Genomic DNA, 19,496 nt, shown 5'->3' on the forward strand with positions numbered 1-19,496 from the left:
ATTATTTTTTGATGACGGAGAAGTAATTGGATGTTTAGGACTAAACGGTCCTTGATCAAATGCAATAAGGATGGCTATTTTTCCACAGGCCTATTTTGTTGCTTTTTTGTTTTTGATTATTGTTTTGGCTTTGTTAATGTTTGAGCCTATTTTGTACCGCATCTTGTCTGTTATGTTCAAGTATTTGTTCTCCAATCTGATTTTATTAATGTTTATCAATAACACATGATGTTATCTATCAAACTTGAATATTGGAGAAGTCATTGATAAATACCAATAACATCAATATTATCTCCATTATTGTTCCTTTGAGTACAGCAAATATAGCTTCGGTCACATTGCTCCATGTTACGAAACTGAGATGACATAAATGATAATATTATATATACCTTGAGCAAATAACGTACTACAACGCATACATGTTAGTATCCTTTTATTCTTTTTTATTTACGTATAAACATTATATGCATAGACAATTTGAATACAGAAATTAAAAGTATTTATCACATTGGTAAAATAAAGTATACAGTTAAATCAATTTTGAGATTCTGAAATAAACACACATACAACATATATATATGGACGGATGGCTCTATCACATTCATACTAAAATCATAACAATTAACAAGAATCACATTGTGATACTCAAGCAAAAACAAAATATTAAAAAAGATAAAGTGTATGTTTCTAAAACACCTATATAAAACCTGCATACAAAATTATTTAGGTTAGTTTGGGAAACATTTATACACCGAATACCTTATTTTCATAATAGCTTGGGGATAAGCCACTGCTGATAAAATATCATTAATTTGTAAGAAATACAAACTCAAGCTAAACACGCTTCGTCTGAAGTTCCTGGTGTTTATTCACAACTAAAACATAAGCTAAATCCAGAAACAACAAGATTCCGTATATTTAGTATCATATAAAGATAATCAATAGCCGGTAACAATTATCCGTAATAATAAATAACCACACCACTCCACTTCTGACCAGTATATAACCCATAATCAAAACAATTGAAAGGAAATTATAAATCATTAATGCTACTTCTGATAAGGCAGGATCAAGATGATATATAAAGAGTGTATAGAAAATCAAGATATTTTTGAAAATGGGATTGAAAACAAACAAAAAATCTTAAAGTATCCGGATGTGTTTACCTATGGGATAATATCATTATGATCATAGATCAAAGCGTTTTGCATTCATTTATTAACATTGCATGGGGTATTATTTGATTCAGGCATTTAATATTACTTTTTCAATCACTCAAAATTACGATTCTGCTGCAAAATTCATAGATGTCGTCATAATTAGTCAAGCGATGATTGATAAATAATATACTGGCAGTTACTGAATAACGGTCCAATTCCGCGAGTGGTTCATTTTCGCTTTTCATTTTTAAATGAACCGTATTTGCAACCGCAAAATAATGACCCTGCAAATTATTGAATCCGTAAATTCTAAGCACTATACAATGTAAGATTTTTCTGCATTTCTAAAATAAAAAATAAATCTGTAAAAGAAGCAGTGTACCGTTGTTTTTACGAGGAATTTTCTCCATATATTCACATTTGAATAGTTCCATGAAACCGGACGACGGACTTTTTTCGAAAAAAATTACCTTTAAAATCGTATATGTTGTAATGCTCGATCCGGCATTTTAATTTTTCCGTCATGTTTGTAAAAAAGCTAGAAATATAAATGTCGATCAAAATTTCCTCGTTTCAATGTGAAACACCATATAGGAAAATTCTTAACAGTTTACTTCTGGTCAATGTTAAGAAAAGCTTAATTGAAACGGACGATGAGCCTTTATAATAAGTCCCTTTAAATTCGTATCAAGGTGTTTTTTTCTTCTTTTCCGTAAACAGGTAGACATCGCCATCATCACATTTGGAAATTCTAATGAAAAACGGAAACTATAACAGTTCAGTAGCCTTTTCCAAGAGAGGATATCCATATAATCCATCATAATCCATCGATTGCTTGAAACAGTGCTGAAAAGAAGTTAATGAGATTGAAATATAGTCTCTGCAAAAATATGTGAAGCTAAATGCATGAATGGATAATACTGGATAGGTACATATGAGGTTATTCATGCTATTGCTTGTATAACAAATCAGCCATGTTATGTTAAAAACCTTTTTTGATATAAATATTTAAATAAATGATAGGTCATAATGACTTACAACAAAAACAGGTAGGTCGACCGATTTGTTTCTGTTGAGTGATATATTCGACTTTTGATCAAGCGATTTTTACTGTGGTCTATAAGTAACGATATTCAAATATACCACATGTTAATCTTTGCTTTTACTTTGTAATTATAAGTAGACATAAACCTCTGATATTGTCTGCTATCGCTGATAACATCCGTGTTGGATTTCATCTCCATCATAAATATTTGATCATACTGGAGACTTTCAAATTTGATATTTACATTTATCCAATTTTATTCACTTTCAATTTCAATGTCAACAATTCTTTGCAGAAAGTAATTTGTTTTGGTATCAGACAAAGTCTATTTTAAATAGCCATCTCCAAACAAAATCTTGTATGGTACATTTGTTTAACAAAACATCATTTATAGTAAATATAACATTATATAAGTGTATCAAATCTAGTAAAAAAATCTTTAAGTTTCAGTAAGGTTGAGTAACTGACAGGTGATTTGTTTGTGTAATCAATACATTTACAAACATAATTTAATTTGTTTCATCGATATTAAGTTGATTGAGAATACGTGGAATAATAAACATTACATGACTTTTTTTATAGTCTAAGATTGTCAGCAATTTTCACTGTACGGCGTAATTCTGACGAATCTCCACATTAGGGGTATTATTTTTTAATGTTTTTTTTAATCTTTTTTATTCTCTTTTTAAAAAGAGACCAGGTTAGTTTATTAGAATGTTCATTGTTAGAGTCTCCAGTTACAATGTATGTGTTGATTTAATATGGAGTCCTAATTATTATGATGTAGTGACCATTCCATTATTTCTGTATGTATTAATACGATGCTTTTCATTTCCTTTTTATATCTTACATGGTTAAGTTTTGATAAACCGCCATGTTATATAAGATCTTATCATCTTTATAAGATAGCCATTTTCAATTCACAAATTTGTGTTGAGTTTTATGTAGAGCATATAAAAGTATTTCTTTACTTACATTGGTCTGGTAGTGTCGGCTTGTTGACAGGTTTTGGTGGTCCAGCCTCATTTAACAACGGTTGTCTGCCGTCATGGTCGACTTTGCAATCCTCTAAATCGTACTGTGTTTGGGCTACAATGTATTGGTTAAGGATATCTAGTCTGTTCCGTCTATGTTGTAAATAGCAGATAAATATTGACGCCAAAATCACCATAATTACGAATGTCCCGAACACAGATCCAACGACAATGGCCGTCCTGTCAAAGAAAATGAGTTCTATGAATGAACAAGGAATTTTTATAAGTGTCATCTACGTTTTTGGAATGAACAACATCGCAACATTCAAAATATGGTTTTTCATATCTAAAAGTTCAGTTTTGTTAATTATATTGCAACAAACTAAGTAAATATCTGACTTTGACGTTGCAAAATACCAATGACCAGGCACAAAGGTGTTAAAAGTGTACGAGTTGTCTTCGATGTCGAGATCGCACTGCGAAGTAAACAAACTATGCTATAATGGGCCGAAATGACTCGATGACCATCCATCTGGTGAAGGCAACATAACAGGGTACAAATAACATCAGTCATGGTAACCACATACAATGGCTGTGTTAGAATATCACTACATATATCTCATATAGCAGCATTCATTTTGAATTGATTTGGAAGGTACATGGTCTGCGATCGTAAGATATCGAGATTATTTTTAGGTTAGAAAACACGTTGCAATACCCTATTTGAAGAAAGTATTGTGATGAAAGATGTTTCAAAAACAAATTTGAAATAGAACCTTATAACCGTTTTATGGAGAAGACATGTATTGGTAATGCCTGCTGTCTTAGCTCGGAACAGTAAAAATGAAATACGGATTGCTACGTCGATATTATACATCGTAAGTATTTGAACGATTTATTTTACATTGTACCCTGCACTACAAAATTATAATCCATCACAAATATTGCAAAAAAGTCTTTACTCATGATCTTGGAACCAAAAAGTTCAAAAATAAATGATTATTTTCAAACTTATTTTGCACTAGAAAAAATTACATTCCTTCAATACTCACGTATTTGGACAACAGTGTGTAGTCCCGTACGTACTGCAGCATCCGGAATCACAGTACACCGCCTGACCGCTACAAATAGTACAATACTCTCCGGATATTACTCCTGTGGATGAGAAGTTTATTACATTTGCAGTCTGATCACAAATTTCGTAAATTGGCTTCAAATTTTAAAGTTTGATTTAGGCTTATTAGTTTAACGCCCTATTAAGCCATAGTCATTTAATGACGTGCCAGGTTTGTTGATGGAAGGAAGCCAGTGTACCCGGAGAAAAATCATCGACCAGCGGTCAGTACCTGGCAACTAAGCCACATCGGTTTCGAACTCGTAACACAGAGGAGGAGGGCTTGTGGTAATATGTCGGGGCATCTTAACCACTTGGCCACCGCCAGACAATACCCAGTCGAACCGGTTTTAATTGAAGGTTATTTTCGGGGACTGATCTGGATTTAAGCCGAATTTGAATTTGCTTGATTTTGTATATCTATATAAAATATCTTATCTAACATCTGTGTGTATTTATTAACAATCTAACAATTTGATTATGCGTTTCGTTTTTGATGGGAGTATATCTTTCTGACAGAACATTATTTAGTTTAAAGATAAACATCTTTTTCATTTTACCCACCAGGTATCTTAATCCTATAATAATATCACAGGTAACATCTGCTTAACTGTGTTAAGTGAAAAATCTGATTTTTTTTATTTTATTTTTTATTTATGAGGTTATACATATCAAGGGAAACAACTCTTACATTTATCAAATATTACTTTATACAAAAGTGGAATTCCAATAAATACTACAAATATTGAAAAAAAAATATTGATAACAGATGAGTGAATAACAATTAGGATCACTTATGTTAAACTATCTGAAAGGATTGATTATTATAAAATAGTTTAGACACAATTCCATTTACAGTATAACCTTTGTATTAAGTACATGTAGTTTAGTTACAAAGCAACTTCATTCGACCAAATTAATTATGCGGTCAACTATGTACAGTGTACATACATTCAAGGTTCTGGACAACTTGGATGTGTAATATATGAACGATTATAGTGTTATATTTACATATGCAAATGCTTATATTCCCGTTATTTGCATATGCAAATCAAGCGAAGATCTCCATAAATAGCTATTCCATTTTATTGAATGACAAGTGAGAAGTTCTGTATCGATGTACCAAAGATTTAAAGAATACACAGTGGTCTTAATCTACCATGCATATACAGTTAATAAAATATGAATAAACACATTACGAATAAAAAAAAAAACCTGCAAACACAACATAACAATAGCGAGCGATATTTACATTATAAGGTTCCGATTGTTTATAGACGTTGAAATGGTTTAATATGGCTGATTATTCAAATGATAATTACATAAATGACGTAAAAATCAGTTAAACTACTTCAATATTTACCCGAGATAACTGTAGATAAGGTTGTGAAGGCGAGTAAATGGTGGTTTGACATTCTTCCTCGTCATATATAACTGTCGAATTTTACTTCCTTGTTTCGTGCTGGTCTCAAAACTTACCGGTAACCAGTCAATACATCGCTACAACTCAATACACCTATTTAAAAGGTGTACACACTTGTAATTTACACATTGTCCTGCATACAGTATATTCAACCCACATACCTTTTGTTCGTAGAATTAAACCTGTTTTTAACTGTTCGGAATTTCAATTTAAAATATTTTGTATATTTTTTCAAAGCAGGTCGATATGTGCATTACTTTACCCGCTGATATACATTAATCCCTGTACTCAGAGTATGGTTAAGCTAACAGTGACATGGGTATTTAAGTGTTTATGTTACACTGCAGGTTAAGGTTATCAGAGTTGTAAGGTAAACCTTTGCTTGCTTTAAATAAGGTGAATAACAGCAGTGAATGATACATGTGCTACTCATTTACGATCTTTTTTATATGATGGTCTTGAATCGTTAGAAAAAAAATAAAAGAAATTGATGACAAAAATATTTAGATCAGTTTTTTTCTAGATTATGCAATAGACAATTTTATATATAGGTTCTTATTTTTGGAAATTTAATTAGGATCAGTTGTAAATGTATGCCGTTTTCTTTTTTCTTGAGACATGTTTTTGGGTGATTTTTTAAAATGATTTTTAATATCATCCAATTTTGAAAAATATAGTTTAGCCATTAAAGTTAAGTATGGATTCTTTCCCTTTACTGACGTCACAATCTGATAACGATAATCCTCAGCAATGGAATTCCACAAAAAACTTCGACGACATTTGTATTTTGTAACAAAATACACATATTCAGGTCTGTGACAGGTAAGAAATATATTTCGTTGTTAAGTATGCTGCTTGAGTATGAACATGATCCTAATTGAGAACAGAAATTTATTGATTTTTTTGTCTCTGAATTTATGATAATCATATCCCTACCGTTTATTTATAGCCCTTCCACTTAAACTTGTTTTACCTACCTATGATGTACATCTATTTTCAAAACTGATTTCTCGTTTTAAGAATTGGTCAGCTTGTTATAAAAAAAGGAGAGAAAGGAAGGGATAGATTATTGTAAATTTTGACACGTGACATGTGTTTGCTTTTCGAATACATTTATTGCATGAATATCGTCCTATATAGCTCTATCGTATACAGTTATCTTCCGAACATTAAACACTTGATGTACAAGGCGTGAGTTTATCTTACTGTCATGTGATACGATTATACTTCAATAAGTGAGTTGGAAACTCCGCGATTAGTTTCGCCGGATATTTAGGTTATCCGTTTTAGTTAACCTGGTCCGAAGATTCAAAATTTTACAAATGATGAGCTGATCCCGGGGCTTAAGGCAACAGTGTCAAGTAGCTGAGCTGGCGCTCACCAGGACCGGAGCTGACTGGGCCCGGTGCTGGCTAGGACCGTTGTGTTGTATTTCGCTTAAAAAACTATTCAAACAGATCGACTATGATATATTACTGGGGTGTACATATATCCCACCTAAAAATTCGAAATACTCGTCACCTGAAGCATTTATGGAAATTGAGTCGGAAATGAGCAACCTTTGCAATAATAGCACAAAGGTAGCCTTAGTGGGAGATTTTAACGCAAAAACCGAACAGAAACAAGATTATATTGTACCAGATAACTCTCTTCTTGTTATTTTAAACAGAACTGAAAATGATAATCTCCATAAAAGTATGTATGATTATGAAAAATTGATCCATAATGATATACCTTTACAACGTTCTAGTGAATGTACGTCGAAATCTAATAATTATGGTAATAAACTATTAGACTTCTGTAAAAACACTGGTATTTCCACCTTGATTCCCCAATCCTATAACACCTCAATAGCATCCCGAAAACCTCTGTCTACAATCATAACATCTTGATCGCTCAACCATGACGAAATTCCCTCCAATATAACCTGTTGTTGTGGATATAACCATATGTTTCACAAGTGCACGATTTTTGTGCATGCTGTATCTCTTTCTCTGAAATGTAAAGTTATTGTTATTAAAGTTTTTGTATATACACATACGTCCCATCGAGCACTAGTATTGCAGGGGGATCCACCATACTCCCGAACAGTTCTTGAGCCAATGGTATATTCAGCAATTACTTTCTCTCGTGAGATGTGCTGAAAACCAATATAGTGTGGTGTAAAGTTCTCAGAAAGCGCAACTCTGACCGACTGCACTGCTCTCCGTATACTGTTAAACAATGTTGATAACAATTTATTAGACATTCCAGATCTTAGTTTTACTAAGAGAAAGGGCTACGCTTGTCCGAATAGTCCTACATTGTTTAGTAGACCAGATAAGGTTGTGGTAGTCAAAGTCGCTGAGAGCATGTAATTGTCAAAGTAAATCCTTGATTTCTCATTTTTACTTGCAATCTCACGGATATTTGATATCAAATTTTTTATATCTGTTCTGTTAAACTGCGACTCATTTTTCTTTTAGGTATCATAGTTTTCCAGAAGGGCATTCACAGTGTCTATAAAGTTATTTTGTAGCAAATGATATGGACAATATCTTGCTCCCAAGAGAATTAAATGGCCGCTCTCTATAAACAGTTTATATCTTGTCGGGGCACGCATTACACACAACTTTGGGCTTCTCTTCTTGTATATTACACAGTACGTATGGCATTTTCCTGATGACAAAATAGGTAAAGAAATGTTTCTTGGACTACGAAAAGACTCTTTGGTTCTTTAAACTGGTGGAATATACTCCTGGTCTGATGACTGAATTGTAGGATCATTTATTGTTTTTGTTGGTGGTTTTCTAGAGCGATAATATTTGTTGCGGCACTTACTGCATGTCACATCCCTGCCAGTTTGACATTGGACAAAAAAAATTGTCTAGGTCTATCTCATGGCATCTGTGACAAACTTTCCTTTTCCTTAGCCTTCTTGCCACAAATGATACACAAAAAGTGTTTCGGGCCTGTACCCGGCATTTGAAAAGAGAAAAAAACATACATGTACATTAAAAACCATTTTTAAATGTTTCAGATAATTTTATCATGTAAATATGTTATAATAGGTCAGATAATTAAGCTATATTTATTCTAACAAGAGGCAATTAATGGTCATTTGACTTTTGGCACAAAACAACATAGTCACAGCACACAGCACATGTTGTGGCTAACAATCAAGGCGATTCAAGGGAATGCTATGTGATAATAATTGTTCAACCAATGTATTTGTAGCAAAACATGGTGGGTATAGACTCATAAGTATAACAGTTTGATTCAAAGATCATTATTTTGTAGTCAACTCCTGTATAAAACTTAATTGTAACTGCTACATTATGTTGTAAGTAATATGATCTTACTGCGAATCTTTTACATTTTTCGCACATTCTGCCATAATTTACCAGCAAGTAAACAAAAATTAAATTACGTGTCAACAGAAAAAATATGCAAAGGTTTGTCACGATACATACGAGTTTTTGATCAAATAAGGCATTTCACCAGCTTTAAAGGCCCACTAACTTTCTGAAACGATTTTGATATGGGAATGTAAAACAAGATTGATAATTTTATAGAGTCGCAAAATTTATTGACTTATCATTAATATTACAACTTCATCACCTTCTAAACAATTTAATTAAAATAAATCATAACGCGGGTCGTATTATGTTTCCCGCCGTCGTTCTAATTACCGCGCATTAGTCGACTATGACTGCGCCAGATAGCAAAACAGCGAAAGGAATCTTCAATATTAACATAGATCATGTAGGAAAACTTGCATTTGTTTGGTGTTACAACTTCATCTAAGGTCATCAAAATATATATATTTTCTTATGTTAATATTGTTTTTAAGAATTTTTTTTTCGGAAAGGTAGTAGGCCTTTAAAGCAATGATTTAAAGGTATGAAAACATAACGCGACAAATAACTAAATGCGAGGAAAAACAAGAAACAGTGAACATGGAGTATGAACTTTTATTATTGAAACGTACACAGGTGATACAGCTGTATAACTCCCTCTAACTCCATGATTTCATCTAAAAGGTGTATGGCATCTGTTTTTTTTTTTCATTTCTGAAAAAATTAGTACCTGTAAATAAGCCATAGAAACGTCGTCAATAAAGTGTCACAGGGTGAATGACAATGATAAGACGACACCGAAATTCTGTTACTGAATATTCTATTTACGATAATTTAGCACTGTCTTTCCTGGTATATTATCAAGAAATTATCCACAATACATACATGTAAGTCCAAGAATATACATTACACACAAAAGCCCTCGAGTACAGTAAAAGTAAAATTAATCATCCAATATGGTAACGATACGTTGTCCAAATTAACTACAGTATTTTACATAAGACGGTCACTACTGTGATCCGAAATCTAACATAATTTTCTAAAACATTCGTATTTATACAAAATTAACACAATTGACAACATACAGCATAAAACTATTTCCATCGGTCAAACAACCAATCAAGTGGGAGTGGTTAACCTTGTACCGTTTACCCCTAGAGCTGGACAGGTGAATGACATGTCTAAACAATTAATACGTCTGGCAGGTTTATTTCATATTCTTAATTACCCCTAAGCAACTCTAACACTACGAGTATACACAATAGCCCTAATTACTGCGAATGTGTGAACATTTCTCATCTGCCAGCGTTTAATCTCTTCAACTCTACTTCCCACAAAATACCGGATAGATTTACCTTCATGAAAATGTTAATTGTATATCATTAACTCATTAATATATAATATCTCATAAATCAATGAAACCTAAATGTGACCCTTGTCACAAAAGCACAAATTCAACCAAATTACAATTTAATGAACTACTCGTACAAGACCATCTCTAATACCCATACACAAACAAAAGTTAGCCTAGCTACTTAACAATCCGTACAGTCGTTGTCAACTTCGTTCATGGATTATTTACAAACTAAGTAGGCTAGGATCATGCCAATGGTCTGGTTCTGTTACAGAGACACCGATTTGCTTCACTGATCAGTCTAACTTGAGATTCGAACAAGAATTGTTCTGTGAACCACAAATCTTAACGTGGCAGCAAGATCGACTGCTGATTTCTGGTATATTTTTCAAGAAAAAATAACACTGTACAGCTTTACTGTAACACTAATTTGTTATTTCAATATCTATTTAGGCTTATATCATATATGTAGGTAATGCCAGATATATGTAAGATTAGGTCCTACGATATAACATTGGATGTATAGACTCTTGATTTTTTTTACAGATCTAGGTTAAAAACAAATCTACATATTTGAACATTGTAGATCTACAAGGGTTTATATATTCGTTCAACAAATGTCAGTTCTAATCATAAATATGGGATTCCACAGCTTTAATTTGCATTCATAAACCATATGTAAATACACCTACTATTTGTACATATTGTGGTTTTTTTTAACGTTAGGCTAGGCTTATCGTCTGCTCGCCCATAAGCTACTGAGTAGCTATCGTCTGCTCGCGATCGTAACGTGCATTTCACACAGCAAAATCTATGGCCAAGGTATTTAAATTTATACAAAGTAACATGATCCGGTATATTGAAGAAAAACCCCATTTCAGCCCATGGTTTGTTAACTGTTAAACCATAATAATCAAGAGTTTGAGCCGAAAAAAGAGCTGGTCTGCGTCTGTCAAGTCTGTTTACCTCTCGCCATCGCTTGACAGGATGTATTGTATTTTACGAAACGAAACACAAATTGGTCACAGAAAATCCGGATAACTAAAAACAACAAACACATTCAACTAACAAAGGCGAGCAATCTACCTAATTTGATCTAAAATGATTCTTTGAATTATATGTAATTTTTTAATAACATTTTGTAATTAAATCATATTCCTCTTCGAAAAAACATCGTGCAAAATTCTGTAAATAAGATTCGTTCCGGCTACCATTTTTTGTATTAGTCTCACAGGGGGCCAACTCAATGAAAATGGATGTTGTCATACATTTTTTTGTATTTGGAGGATGGACTGATGAGTATATATGACAGTCATGTGATTTTTTTTCAAAAAATACGAGATTTGAAAAACTATTAAAAAATCGGGATATTTACTATAAAACAGAGAAAGGGACGACAGTCGCCATATTGGATTTTTTACCCCCACCTCGATTAAAGTTAATTTTTTCACAATAGTATACCTTTTTTCCTAGAGTCATAATCACGCATCAGTCCTCCGATAATCCATAATCACACACAAACCATGCAAAAGCATATACATGATGTCTATATTGTCAAACGCAATATTTTAATCCAAAATTACCGGCGCTTTCTGACTTGTGACATCGAAAGCAACGTCCTAGTGAAGAGCGATTAGAGTGACTTCCCCTGCAATGTCATTCAATGGGTTTAGTCAGAGGTATTCCGATACGTTTTAATATTCAAATTTTCCGCGAAAACAAACGTATCGGAATATCTCTGACTAAACCGATTGAATTACTAGTTGGCCCCCTGTGATTAGTCTTACCCGAACAATCTCGGAGACAGGAGTGGGAAAAAATCATACGAAATATGGATTTTTTACTTTGGCCGCCTTGTTGGAGCAAAATTAACATGGTTAAACACATATGTTTTCAAATTTCGAAAATAGAAATCTACATTCAAAGTTGCTCCAAGAAGTCGGCCAAAGTAAAATATTGAAAGGAAGGGTGGAATTCAGCCAAAAAATGACGATTTTTCCTAGTAGGAAGAAAACGGCATGGACTACAGTAATTAAACGTGATATATGTTAACAAAAATGTAACTAAGTAAAAGACCAATAACCCAATGTCTTATAGCTTTGTAATTTTTGCTGTGCTGGTTGTCTGAGAAATTCACAAAAATTGAGGCCGATATTGATTCTTATCATAACTTCTCCTTTAATTCCCCTTTTGTTCTGAACTAGATGCATTGTTGAAGTTTAAGCAAACCATTTATATTTCATTTCTGAATATACTTTGTATCAATTACAGATTTTCCGTCGTGAAGTGATCAGTCGGATGAAACGATGGGATCTCAGTTGTTAGCCCACTTTTCTACAGCAGACGACACTTCAATCGGAAGTAATTGCAATGACTGGCGAATTCCTGTTGAAACATTTGCGTCAGATGATTTGAACCTTGTAGAACAATTTCGACATAATACATACAAATTTGGTCATAAAATGTCGACTGCTACGTGGCACAAATCATGTTTACTGGTGGACAATATGATGAGAGTTATCCATCAAATATTGACGAAAGTGGCTACAAAGCATTTCCCATGTCTCCGATTTAGAAAATTTGTAAAGCAAGGTAGTTCCCGCGAAGGTTTGAAAATTCGTCGACCGGACGAATTTGATATGGTTCTACCGTTTACGATTGAGGGAATAGATATACAGTCTGTTCCAGCCCTCGATAGCAATGGTGAGGTGATCCCAGCTTACGTAACACTGAAAATATCGGAAGAACAGAAAGAGAGACTCAAAATTGGTGAGGACTATGAGTCGCTCAGACGAACCAACGTCTTTGAACAGCGAGGTTCTCTATTATATCTCAATGCAAAGAATTTTCAGACACGAGTGATATCATCGATCATGGACAAAGCCATAGCTTGTATGCAGAGAGAAATCAATGTAGCAACCAAAAAACAACAGTGTTCCTTTACTGTCATCAGAACAAGCGTATTTCCACCAACGTTTAGATTTATGATAGACATACAAAGCGACGATGCCTTTGATGAACTGACTTATTATATAGACAAGTTCAGTGGTAAACAATTCCTTCCTTCCTATGGTGGTGGTCGTGCTCGTCCAAATACATGGACAACAAAGAAAAAGATCATTGACTTTGATATCGTTGCAGCGATACTTCTCAAACCGGATCAAGTCTTGAATCCAGGAAGTTCCGTCCAAATGACGTGTGACAGATACGCTGTCATGAAGTGGATACACCGGGAACGACACGCGGCGAATTATCCCGATCCTGAACTCATGTGGAAAGAGAGTACATGTGGATATGAGAAGCATATTATCGACATCGGTCTGAGAGACCTGAGTGGCCGCTACATCCTTACAGCATGTAGAATAATGAAGTCCTACCTTGACCGATCGAAAAGCGCGTGGGGTTCATCATACCACTTGAGTAGATGTCTAACTTCCTACCACATAAAAAACATCGCCATACATTGCCTGCTTTTTCAGCTGAAAGTTTCAGGAGTTAAGGATGCATTGGGATACCTTATTAAATTTCTTGAAATAAGTCTCAACATGCAGTTTCTACCGCATTTCTTCTACGGGAATAAACACATCAAGTCCATAGCACCAACCATTTCGGAAACCAACCAACAGAAACGTCTTAACCTATTTAAGGATATTTCAACGAATGATTGTGTTTACGGCACAAAACAAGTGGAAACAATTAAAACCGATCTACGCTACTTATTCGTTGATGTCGAGCTTGACGATGAGCATGTCACCGCGTTTCGGGAGCTCTGTACACAGAATCACAGAATGAGCAAGCGCCAGATTAGTGGTATTTTTATTTTATTTATTCATTTATTTATTTGTTTGATCAGTTACTTGTTCTTGTAAATAATTTTATTCAGTCAGTCTCACTCGTAGATATATAAACTACGTTTACAGCAAATATTATATTTACTTTTAGATTTTCAAATATAATTCTTATACATGCATAATCACAACTACTCATCACTTCAACCATCATCTCACCTCAGCCTCCCTCACACCCAGACTAACATCTTATACATGTAACAACCACCATCACACCTAACCTACCATCTCATTTTAACCGTCATTTTACCTTAACCACCATCTCGTCCCAACGCCATCTTATTTCTACCACCTTTTCATCTTAATTGCCATCTCACTTCCACCTTCTCTCCTTAACCACCATCTCACTCTCATCAATCTTCTATTCTGTACCACATCTACCATCTTATTTGAATCACCAATCTTCATTTAAAATCTAATCTCTACATAAGTTTACATATAAAACATTTATCATCATCAATATTATTTTATATTTTAAGCAATATTCCATTTAGAAGAACATAACCGGATAAGTTCCATTTGTTTATTATTCATCATTCTCTAAGGTGATATTGTTCATAAATTCAAATAAACCAATATTTTCTAGTTGAAAATTACCTTCCATACCTATATTATATACCTCTACACTATGAAAAAGATTTCTTTCCTTTTATAAAAGTAGAATAAAGAAATGTATTATTCACATTTTGTTATTTAACACCAACACCTTCATCAAACACCAGTAGATCGGAACATGTTTGTACAGTCGAGCGTGCGTTATCTCCCTGCAGCTTATCTTTCCATTCTTGGAACAGCTTTCTTTATCTGAATTACTTCACTTATCCAATTTCTTGTTTCTTATAATTGTCGATCATTTCTATTACCAATTATATCATTAATGAAGATTAAGTCAGACTCCAATCTAATTATAATGAGACCTCCGCTCAACTACGATACTCTACGTTACAATCCAACACCTTACAATGCACCGTTCGGGTGAACATGATCACCTACGATTAGCTATTCAGTGCGTTGCATACGAAATCTTCGGTGTGGTTGACTCTCCCGGAGGTATAAACGGCTACTAGAACGTCCCGAGGTGTTCCGATAGAAATAACAAATATGGCTGCCCCATGCCAACCAAGCCGTGGGCACCCATCGGGTGTACATTTAAGCCAAGTGTGTTGCCTGTGTGTATTTTCATTTGTTGTGAAAGAGATCTTTGATGAGGGAAGTACAAGGGTAAAGAAACTATTTAAATTGAAAATGAAATTTACTGAGGAAAGGGCAAATATCATACGTTAAAGTGATTGATTTGCCGCCTCGTGTCTAAGTTGTATGTGTAAAATGCTTTTCGAAAGTGGAGAAGGGGTTGAAATACCGAGCTGAAATACATAACATGATCCACAAATTCGAAGAAACGAGAAAGAGGTTCAAAGCAAAGACTCCGCCGGGATCATCCGCTAAAAAGCGAAAGTTCGGATCCCCACAGGTAAATACACTATATGGGTTAATGACCTATGAACGCCCACGATATTGATGTTGCAATACACAACCATCCCTTACTGCATACTCTCATAAAAGACTGGAATAAGCTTTACCTAGAATCTCAAGACTATTTTAAATCACATCATTCATCTTTCCATATTTTTCCTTATTCCTGTAAAAAAAACACATATCCAATATATATCTATATGATCTTTAAAAGGAAGTAGGTAGATGAAGCTTTTTGTTATAATTTTAATTGAAGTAATGTTATAAAACACATATGAATACGCAAACATGTACATTGTCTGATAAAGTAACATTAGATATGAACTTAAAAAATATATATTTCTCATTAAGATGTCTGCATCAAAGGACATTCATGTGTGCAGAGACGCCAGACATTACACCAAACTTAAAGCCGTATTGCCGAAACCTAAAGGTATGAATTTGTATAAATGTATGCAAGCAGATAATTTAAGCGAATAGCAAACTATTACTCTGGCAAAAATCATAATCATATTGAAATTATGTGCATTGAATATTGAAAACTATCATTTCATAGGCAGGTTGTACTGAAAAAAATGCCAAAAAGAATAGTGTTAATTGAGTAATTCAAAAAGATGTTTATTTAAAAAAAGTAATGAAAAGCTATACATATCTAAATTCTTTATGAGATGATCTGTCTAAAGATGAATACTTAGTTATAATATTATTATATGAATTTCACCACAGAGGAAATTTGATATGTATTTTATTAATAATAACAGGCTTTGGTATTATTACATTAAGTTATTAATGAACTTTACATCATTTTCTATAATGAAATTTTTATACATGTAATCACTTATTGTATAGGTTAGCAAGAAATTAGAGCAAGAAAGTCTTTAACGTTTATGGATGGAAGTATTTCTACAAAAGTTTAGCATATATGCATTAGGTACAGAAATTCCAGTCTGTTTACGATAACTGGGATAAGGACATTCTTCCCTCTTATCGGACAACTGACAGGAAAATTCAAGAGTCTTCATCTGTTTCATGTTTGTGCCATTGTTGACCGATTCAGTCCCACAAATCCATATATGTTTTAAGAGTTAAAAAATAAAATCACATACATTCTGTTGACCCTGTAGCAATTACTGAAAGAACTTACATTTATTTATGCATTAGCTGTCATCAGGCACATCCTTCAGGTGGCCAAGTATTTGGAACATATTTTTCCAAAACATTTGGAGCACAATCATATTAATCATGTTGGGATTAAAACAACGCAGGTACATGTACTAAAAATACTTATGTAATTAAGGTGTCATGCAAATATTGCCTTTTGTAAATTTGGTTTTTCATTTTCCATGTATTATTCAACAAAGATATTACTGAAACCACCAAGTGAAAATTTTAAGACCTTTTAAATTCTTCATATTTACACATTTCTTACCAGATATTATTGTTATTTTGATATATATTATAACAAGTTAAAGATGATTTTCTAAATAACTATCGTTAGGTTATGTCACGTTTGTCTTAATTCTAATTCTCCTTAGTCTTATATTACATGATCACTATTATTTTCACAGTTTCCATTAGGACTTTTCGAATGATTCGACCCTCGAAGACTCTTACAGATCTGTATGTTCCAACATATATTGCTGAGGTCGTTAATGCTGTGTTTTTGAAGGTATGATAAAACCTGTCATGGCGACAACCTCTGTATAACAATGACCTGCTTAATACGACCACTTTTTTTATAAAGAGACCACTTGAATGTAAACACCAATTTTTCCCAAACGTTGTACATTATATTTACTAGGGCGTTTTAAAATAAAAGTTTTCCTTGCTATACAATTTGCCTAGAATGTCCGTTTCAAATAGTGAAGAAGTGATTCTAAACTTCGTTGGAGACAAATTTGAATTTTTGAAATATTTTGTCTAACAGGTTACTTTTTGGATGACAATTTTCAGTGTCTAGATTTACTTTATTTTATGTCTTTTTCCAAGGTGATCGTCTTAATGATGAGAGAGTCCAGTGTGCTCAGGTTGCCCTGAAAGACTCTAGGACACCAAAAGGGAGATTGGAAGGGTTTATTTCAAAGTCATGGAGACCAATATGGTCATCAACGAAAAAAATTATAGAATTCGACATTGTTTCAAGGAAAACTTTTCAAACCGGATCAAATCCTGAATCCAGACAGCTCCGTCCGAATGACGTGTGAAAGATATATCATAAGAAATATTTTACCCTTATGAAACTAAGGCTTATTTGTAAATACATCGAACTTTCAAAAGTTTTATTTTATAGTTAAAGTTATATTCTTTAAATATATTTTATCAGTGTTTGTGTCTGCAATATATTCGAAGTCAATAAATTGTTCTGACTGACACGTATGAATTCAAAAGGACTATTTACTTTCGGATGTTTGGGTCATCTTGAAATGTCAATCAAAGGAAGTCACATGTTATATAGATAGATTACTTAAATGATAGCAGAAGCTATCATATAGTCCTAGGATATAGTTTTGTTTACCTTTTGGCACCATACGGCTGTCAATGTGTTTGTAACAAGTCAAATGAGAAAGACGGACCTCCTTTTAGTTTTGTGGTCATTCAGTACCTATATAAGATCAGAAGGTCTCATGGTCATTACCAAATAAACTTCTTAACCTTATTGATGGTTTGACTATTATTACAGGTGAGAAATTCTATGTTATTGTATATATTTGTTTGTAACCTATTTTCACAATTACGATTACTTATTAATTTTGTATCTTCAACGTGTCAATGGTTCATTGTTTTAATTATCATATTGTATTTAATAGCACAAAGCGATTTATCAGGTATTATGATGGGATAATGTATTTTAAATTTGATGTGTAGTTTATAAATACAATTAGTAAATAATTGGAATGGATGTTAATTATTTTCATTATCGGCCAAAGTTATTTATATGGTAGAAATCTATCTGAATTATGGTAGTCGATAATATAATTGAAATTAGCTATCTTTGATAAGGTCCCGCAAAGCGGAGATCGCCATAATGTTTTTTAACTTATTGAGTAACGTCCCTTTACATTGCGCTGTGTAACGTTAACTTTACATGTTAATGATAATGGTTTATCTATGTAAACAGATTCATTTTAATTATGATACTATCAGCATGTGTTGATTATTGTATTGGCATATAGATCATAAGGATTTAAATAATGAATCTTATTGAACAGACATGATGTATTTTGAGACAATAGTCGTGTACTATTTGCCTTTAATACTTGTTGTAAATATGGAATTATTTGATGTTGTAGTCATTGATTTGTTAGCCATAACTAGTTTATTTTATTTATAATTAGCATGTTTACTTATAAATGTAGATAAAATTGTTCTGTATTTTTATTATAATCAAGTACATCAGTGACGAGATGTCATTATCGGAAGTGACGTCACTATCTAACATGCTCATTGCTATTGCTTTGATTATTCCATATTAAGAAATTATCTTATTTTACTATAATCTGTAGTTGGTCAATTTTATTGAATTACTTATTAATTAAGATTTTACTTTTGTTAATCTTCCAGTCGACTCCTTTCACGCTAAGGGTATATTTATATGTAATCTACCGTAAAATAATTTTCCCCACCATTTTATGAGTATGTCCACTAAACAAAAGAATTGTTTATTCAATATTGTAAACACTTCAATATTTAGAAAAATAACTTTTTCCGTACTACTACAATGTAAATTATGATTTATTGCTCTCGATTGTATGTTTTAAATCATGAAC

General features: G+C 33.1%; 2 protein-coding genes across 4 annotated transcripts; one reads left to right on the top strand and one right to left on the bottom strand.

Moving 5' to 3' along the window:
- Positions 1-418: 418 nt before the first annotated feature.
- Positions 419-5,811, bottom strand: LOC138328297 (uncharacterized). Its single transcript, XM_069275041.1, has 4 exons — positions 5,657-5,811; positions 4,232-4,334; positions 3,181-3,419; positions 419-2,006 (listed from the first exon to the last, which is right to left on the bottom strand). Exons 1-4 carry the CDS (start codon positions 5,706-5,708, stop codon positions 1,978-1,980), a joined length of 423 nt encoding a protein of 140 aa, XP_069131142.1. The 5' UTR covers positions 5,709-5,811; the 3' UTR covers positions 419-1,977.
- Positions 5,812-6,312: 501 nt separating this feature from the next.
- Positions 6,313-19,496, top strand: LOC138328295 (uncharacterized). 3 transcript variants are annotated; one of them, XR_011209180.1, is made up of 5 exons: positions 6,313-6,538; positions 12,680-15,727; positions 16,081-16,162; positions 17,298-17,398; positions 17,719-19,496. XR_011209180.1 is itself a non-coding variant. In XM_069275040.1 (5 exons), the coding sequence occupies exons 2-5, from the start codon at positions 15,635-15,637 to the stop codon at positions 17,764-17,766; spliced, it is 324 nt and encodes a 107-aa protein (XP_069131141.1). In that variant the 5' UTR covers positions 6,318-6,538; positions 12,680-15,634; the 3' UTR covers positions 17,767-19,496. The 3 variants fall into 3 exon arrangements, 1 of the variants encoding a protein (XP_069131141.1); XM_069275040.1 differs by having other exon boundaries at positions 6,318-6,538; XR_011209181.1 differs by lacking the exon at positions 17,298-17,398.

The sequence above is a fragment of the Argopecten irradians genome, chromosome 7 (genome assembly GCF_041381155.1).
Source record: "Argopecten irradians isolate NY chromosome 7, Ai_NY, whole genome shotgun sequence".
NCBI lineage: Eukaryota > Metazoa > Mollusca > Bivalvia > Pectinida > Pectinidae > Argopecten > Argopecten irradians.

Coding starts and splice junctions, on each gene's coding strand:
- LOC138328297 (XM_069275041.1), bottom strand. CDS start 5,708: ATGTCAAACCACCATTTACTCGCCTTCACAACCTTATCTACAGTTATC. Junction 4,335..5,656: donor CTTATCTACAGTTATCTCGG/GTAAATATTGAA, acceptor TCTCATCCACAG/GAGTAATATCCGGAGAGTAT. Junction 3,420..4,231: donor ACACACTGTTGTCCAAATAC/GTGAGTATTGAA, acceptor TTTCTTTGACAG/GACGGCCATTGTCGTTGGAT.
- LOC138328295 (XM_069275040.1), top strand. CDS start 15,635: ATGATCCACAAATTCGAAGAAACGAGAAAGAGGTTCAAAGCAAAGACT. Junction 16,163..17,297: donor CGTATTGCCGAAACCTAAAG/GTATGAATTTGT, acceptor TTATTTTCACAG/TTTCCATTAGGACTTTTCGA. Junction 17,399..17,718: donor TTAATGCTGTGTTTTTGAAG/GTATGATAAAAC, acceptor TCTTTTTCCAAG/GTGATCGTCTTAATGATGAG.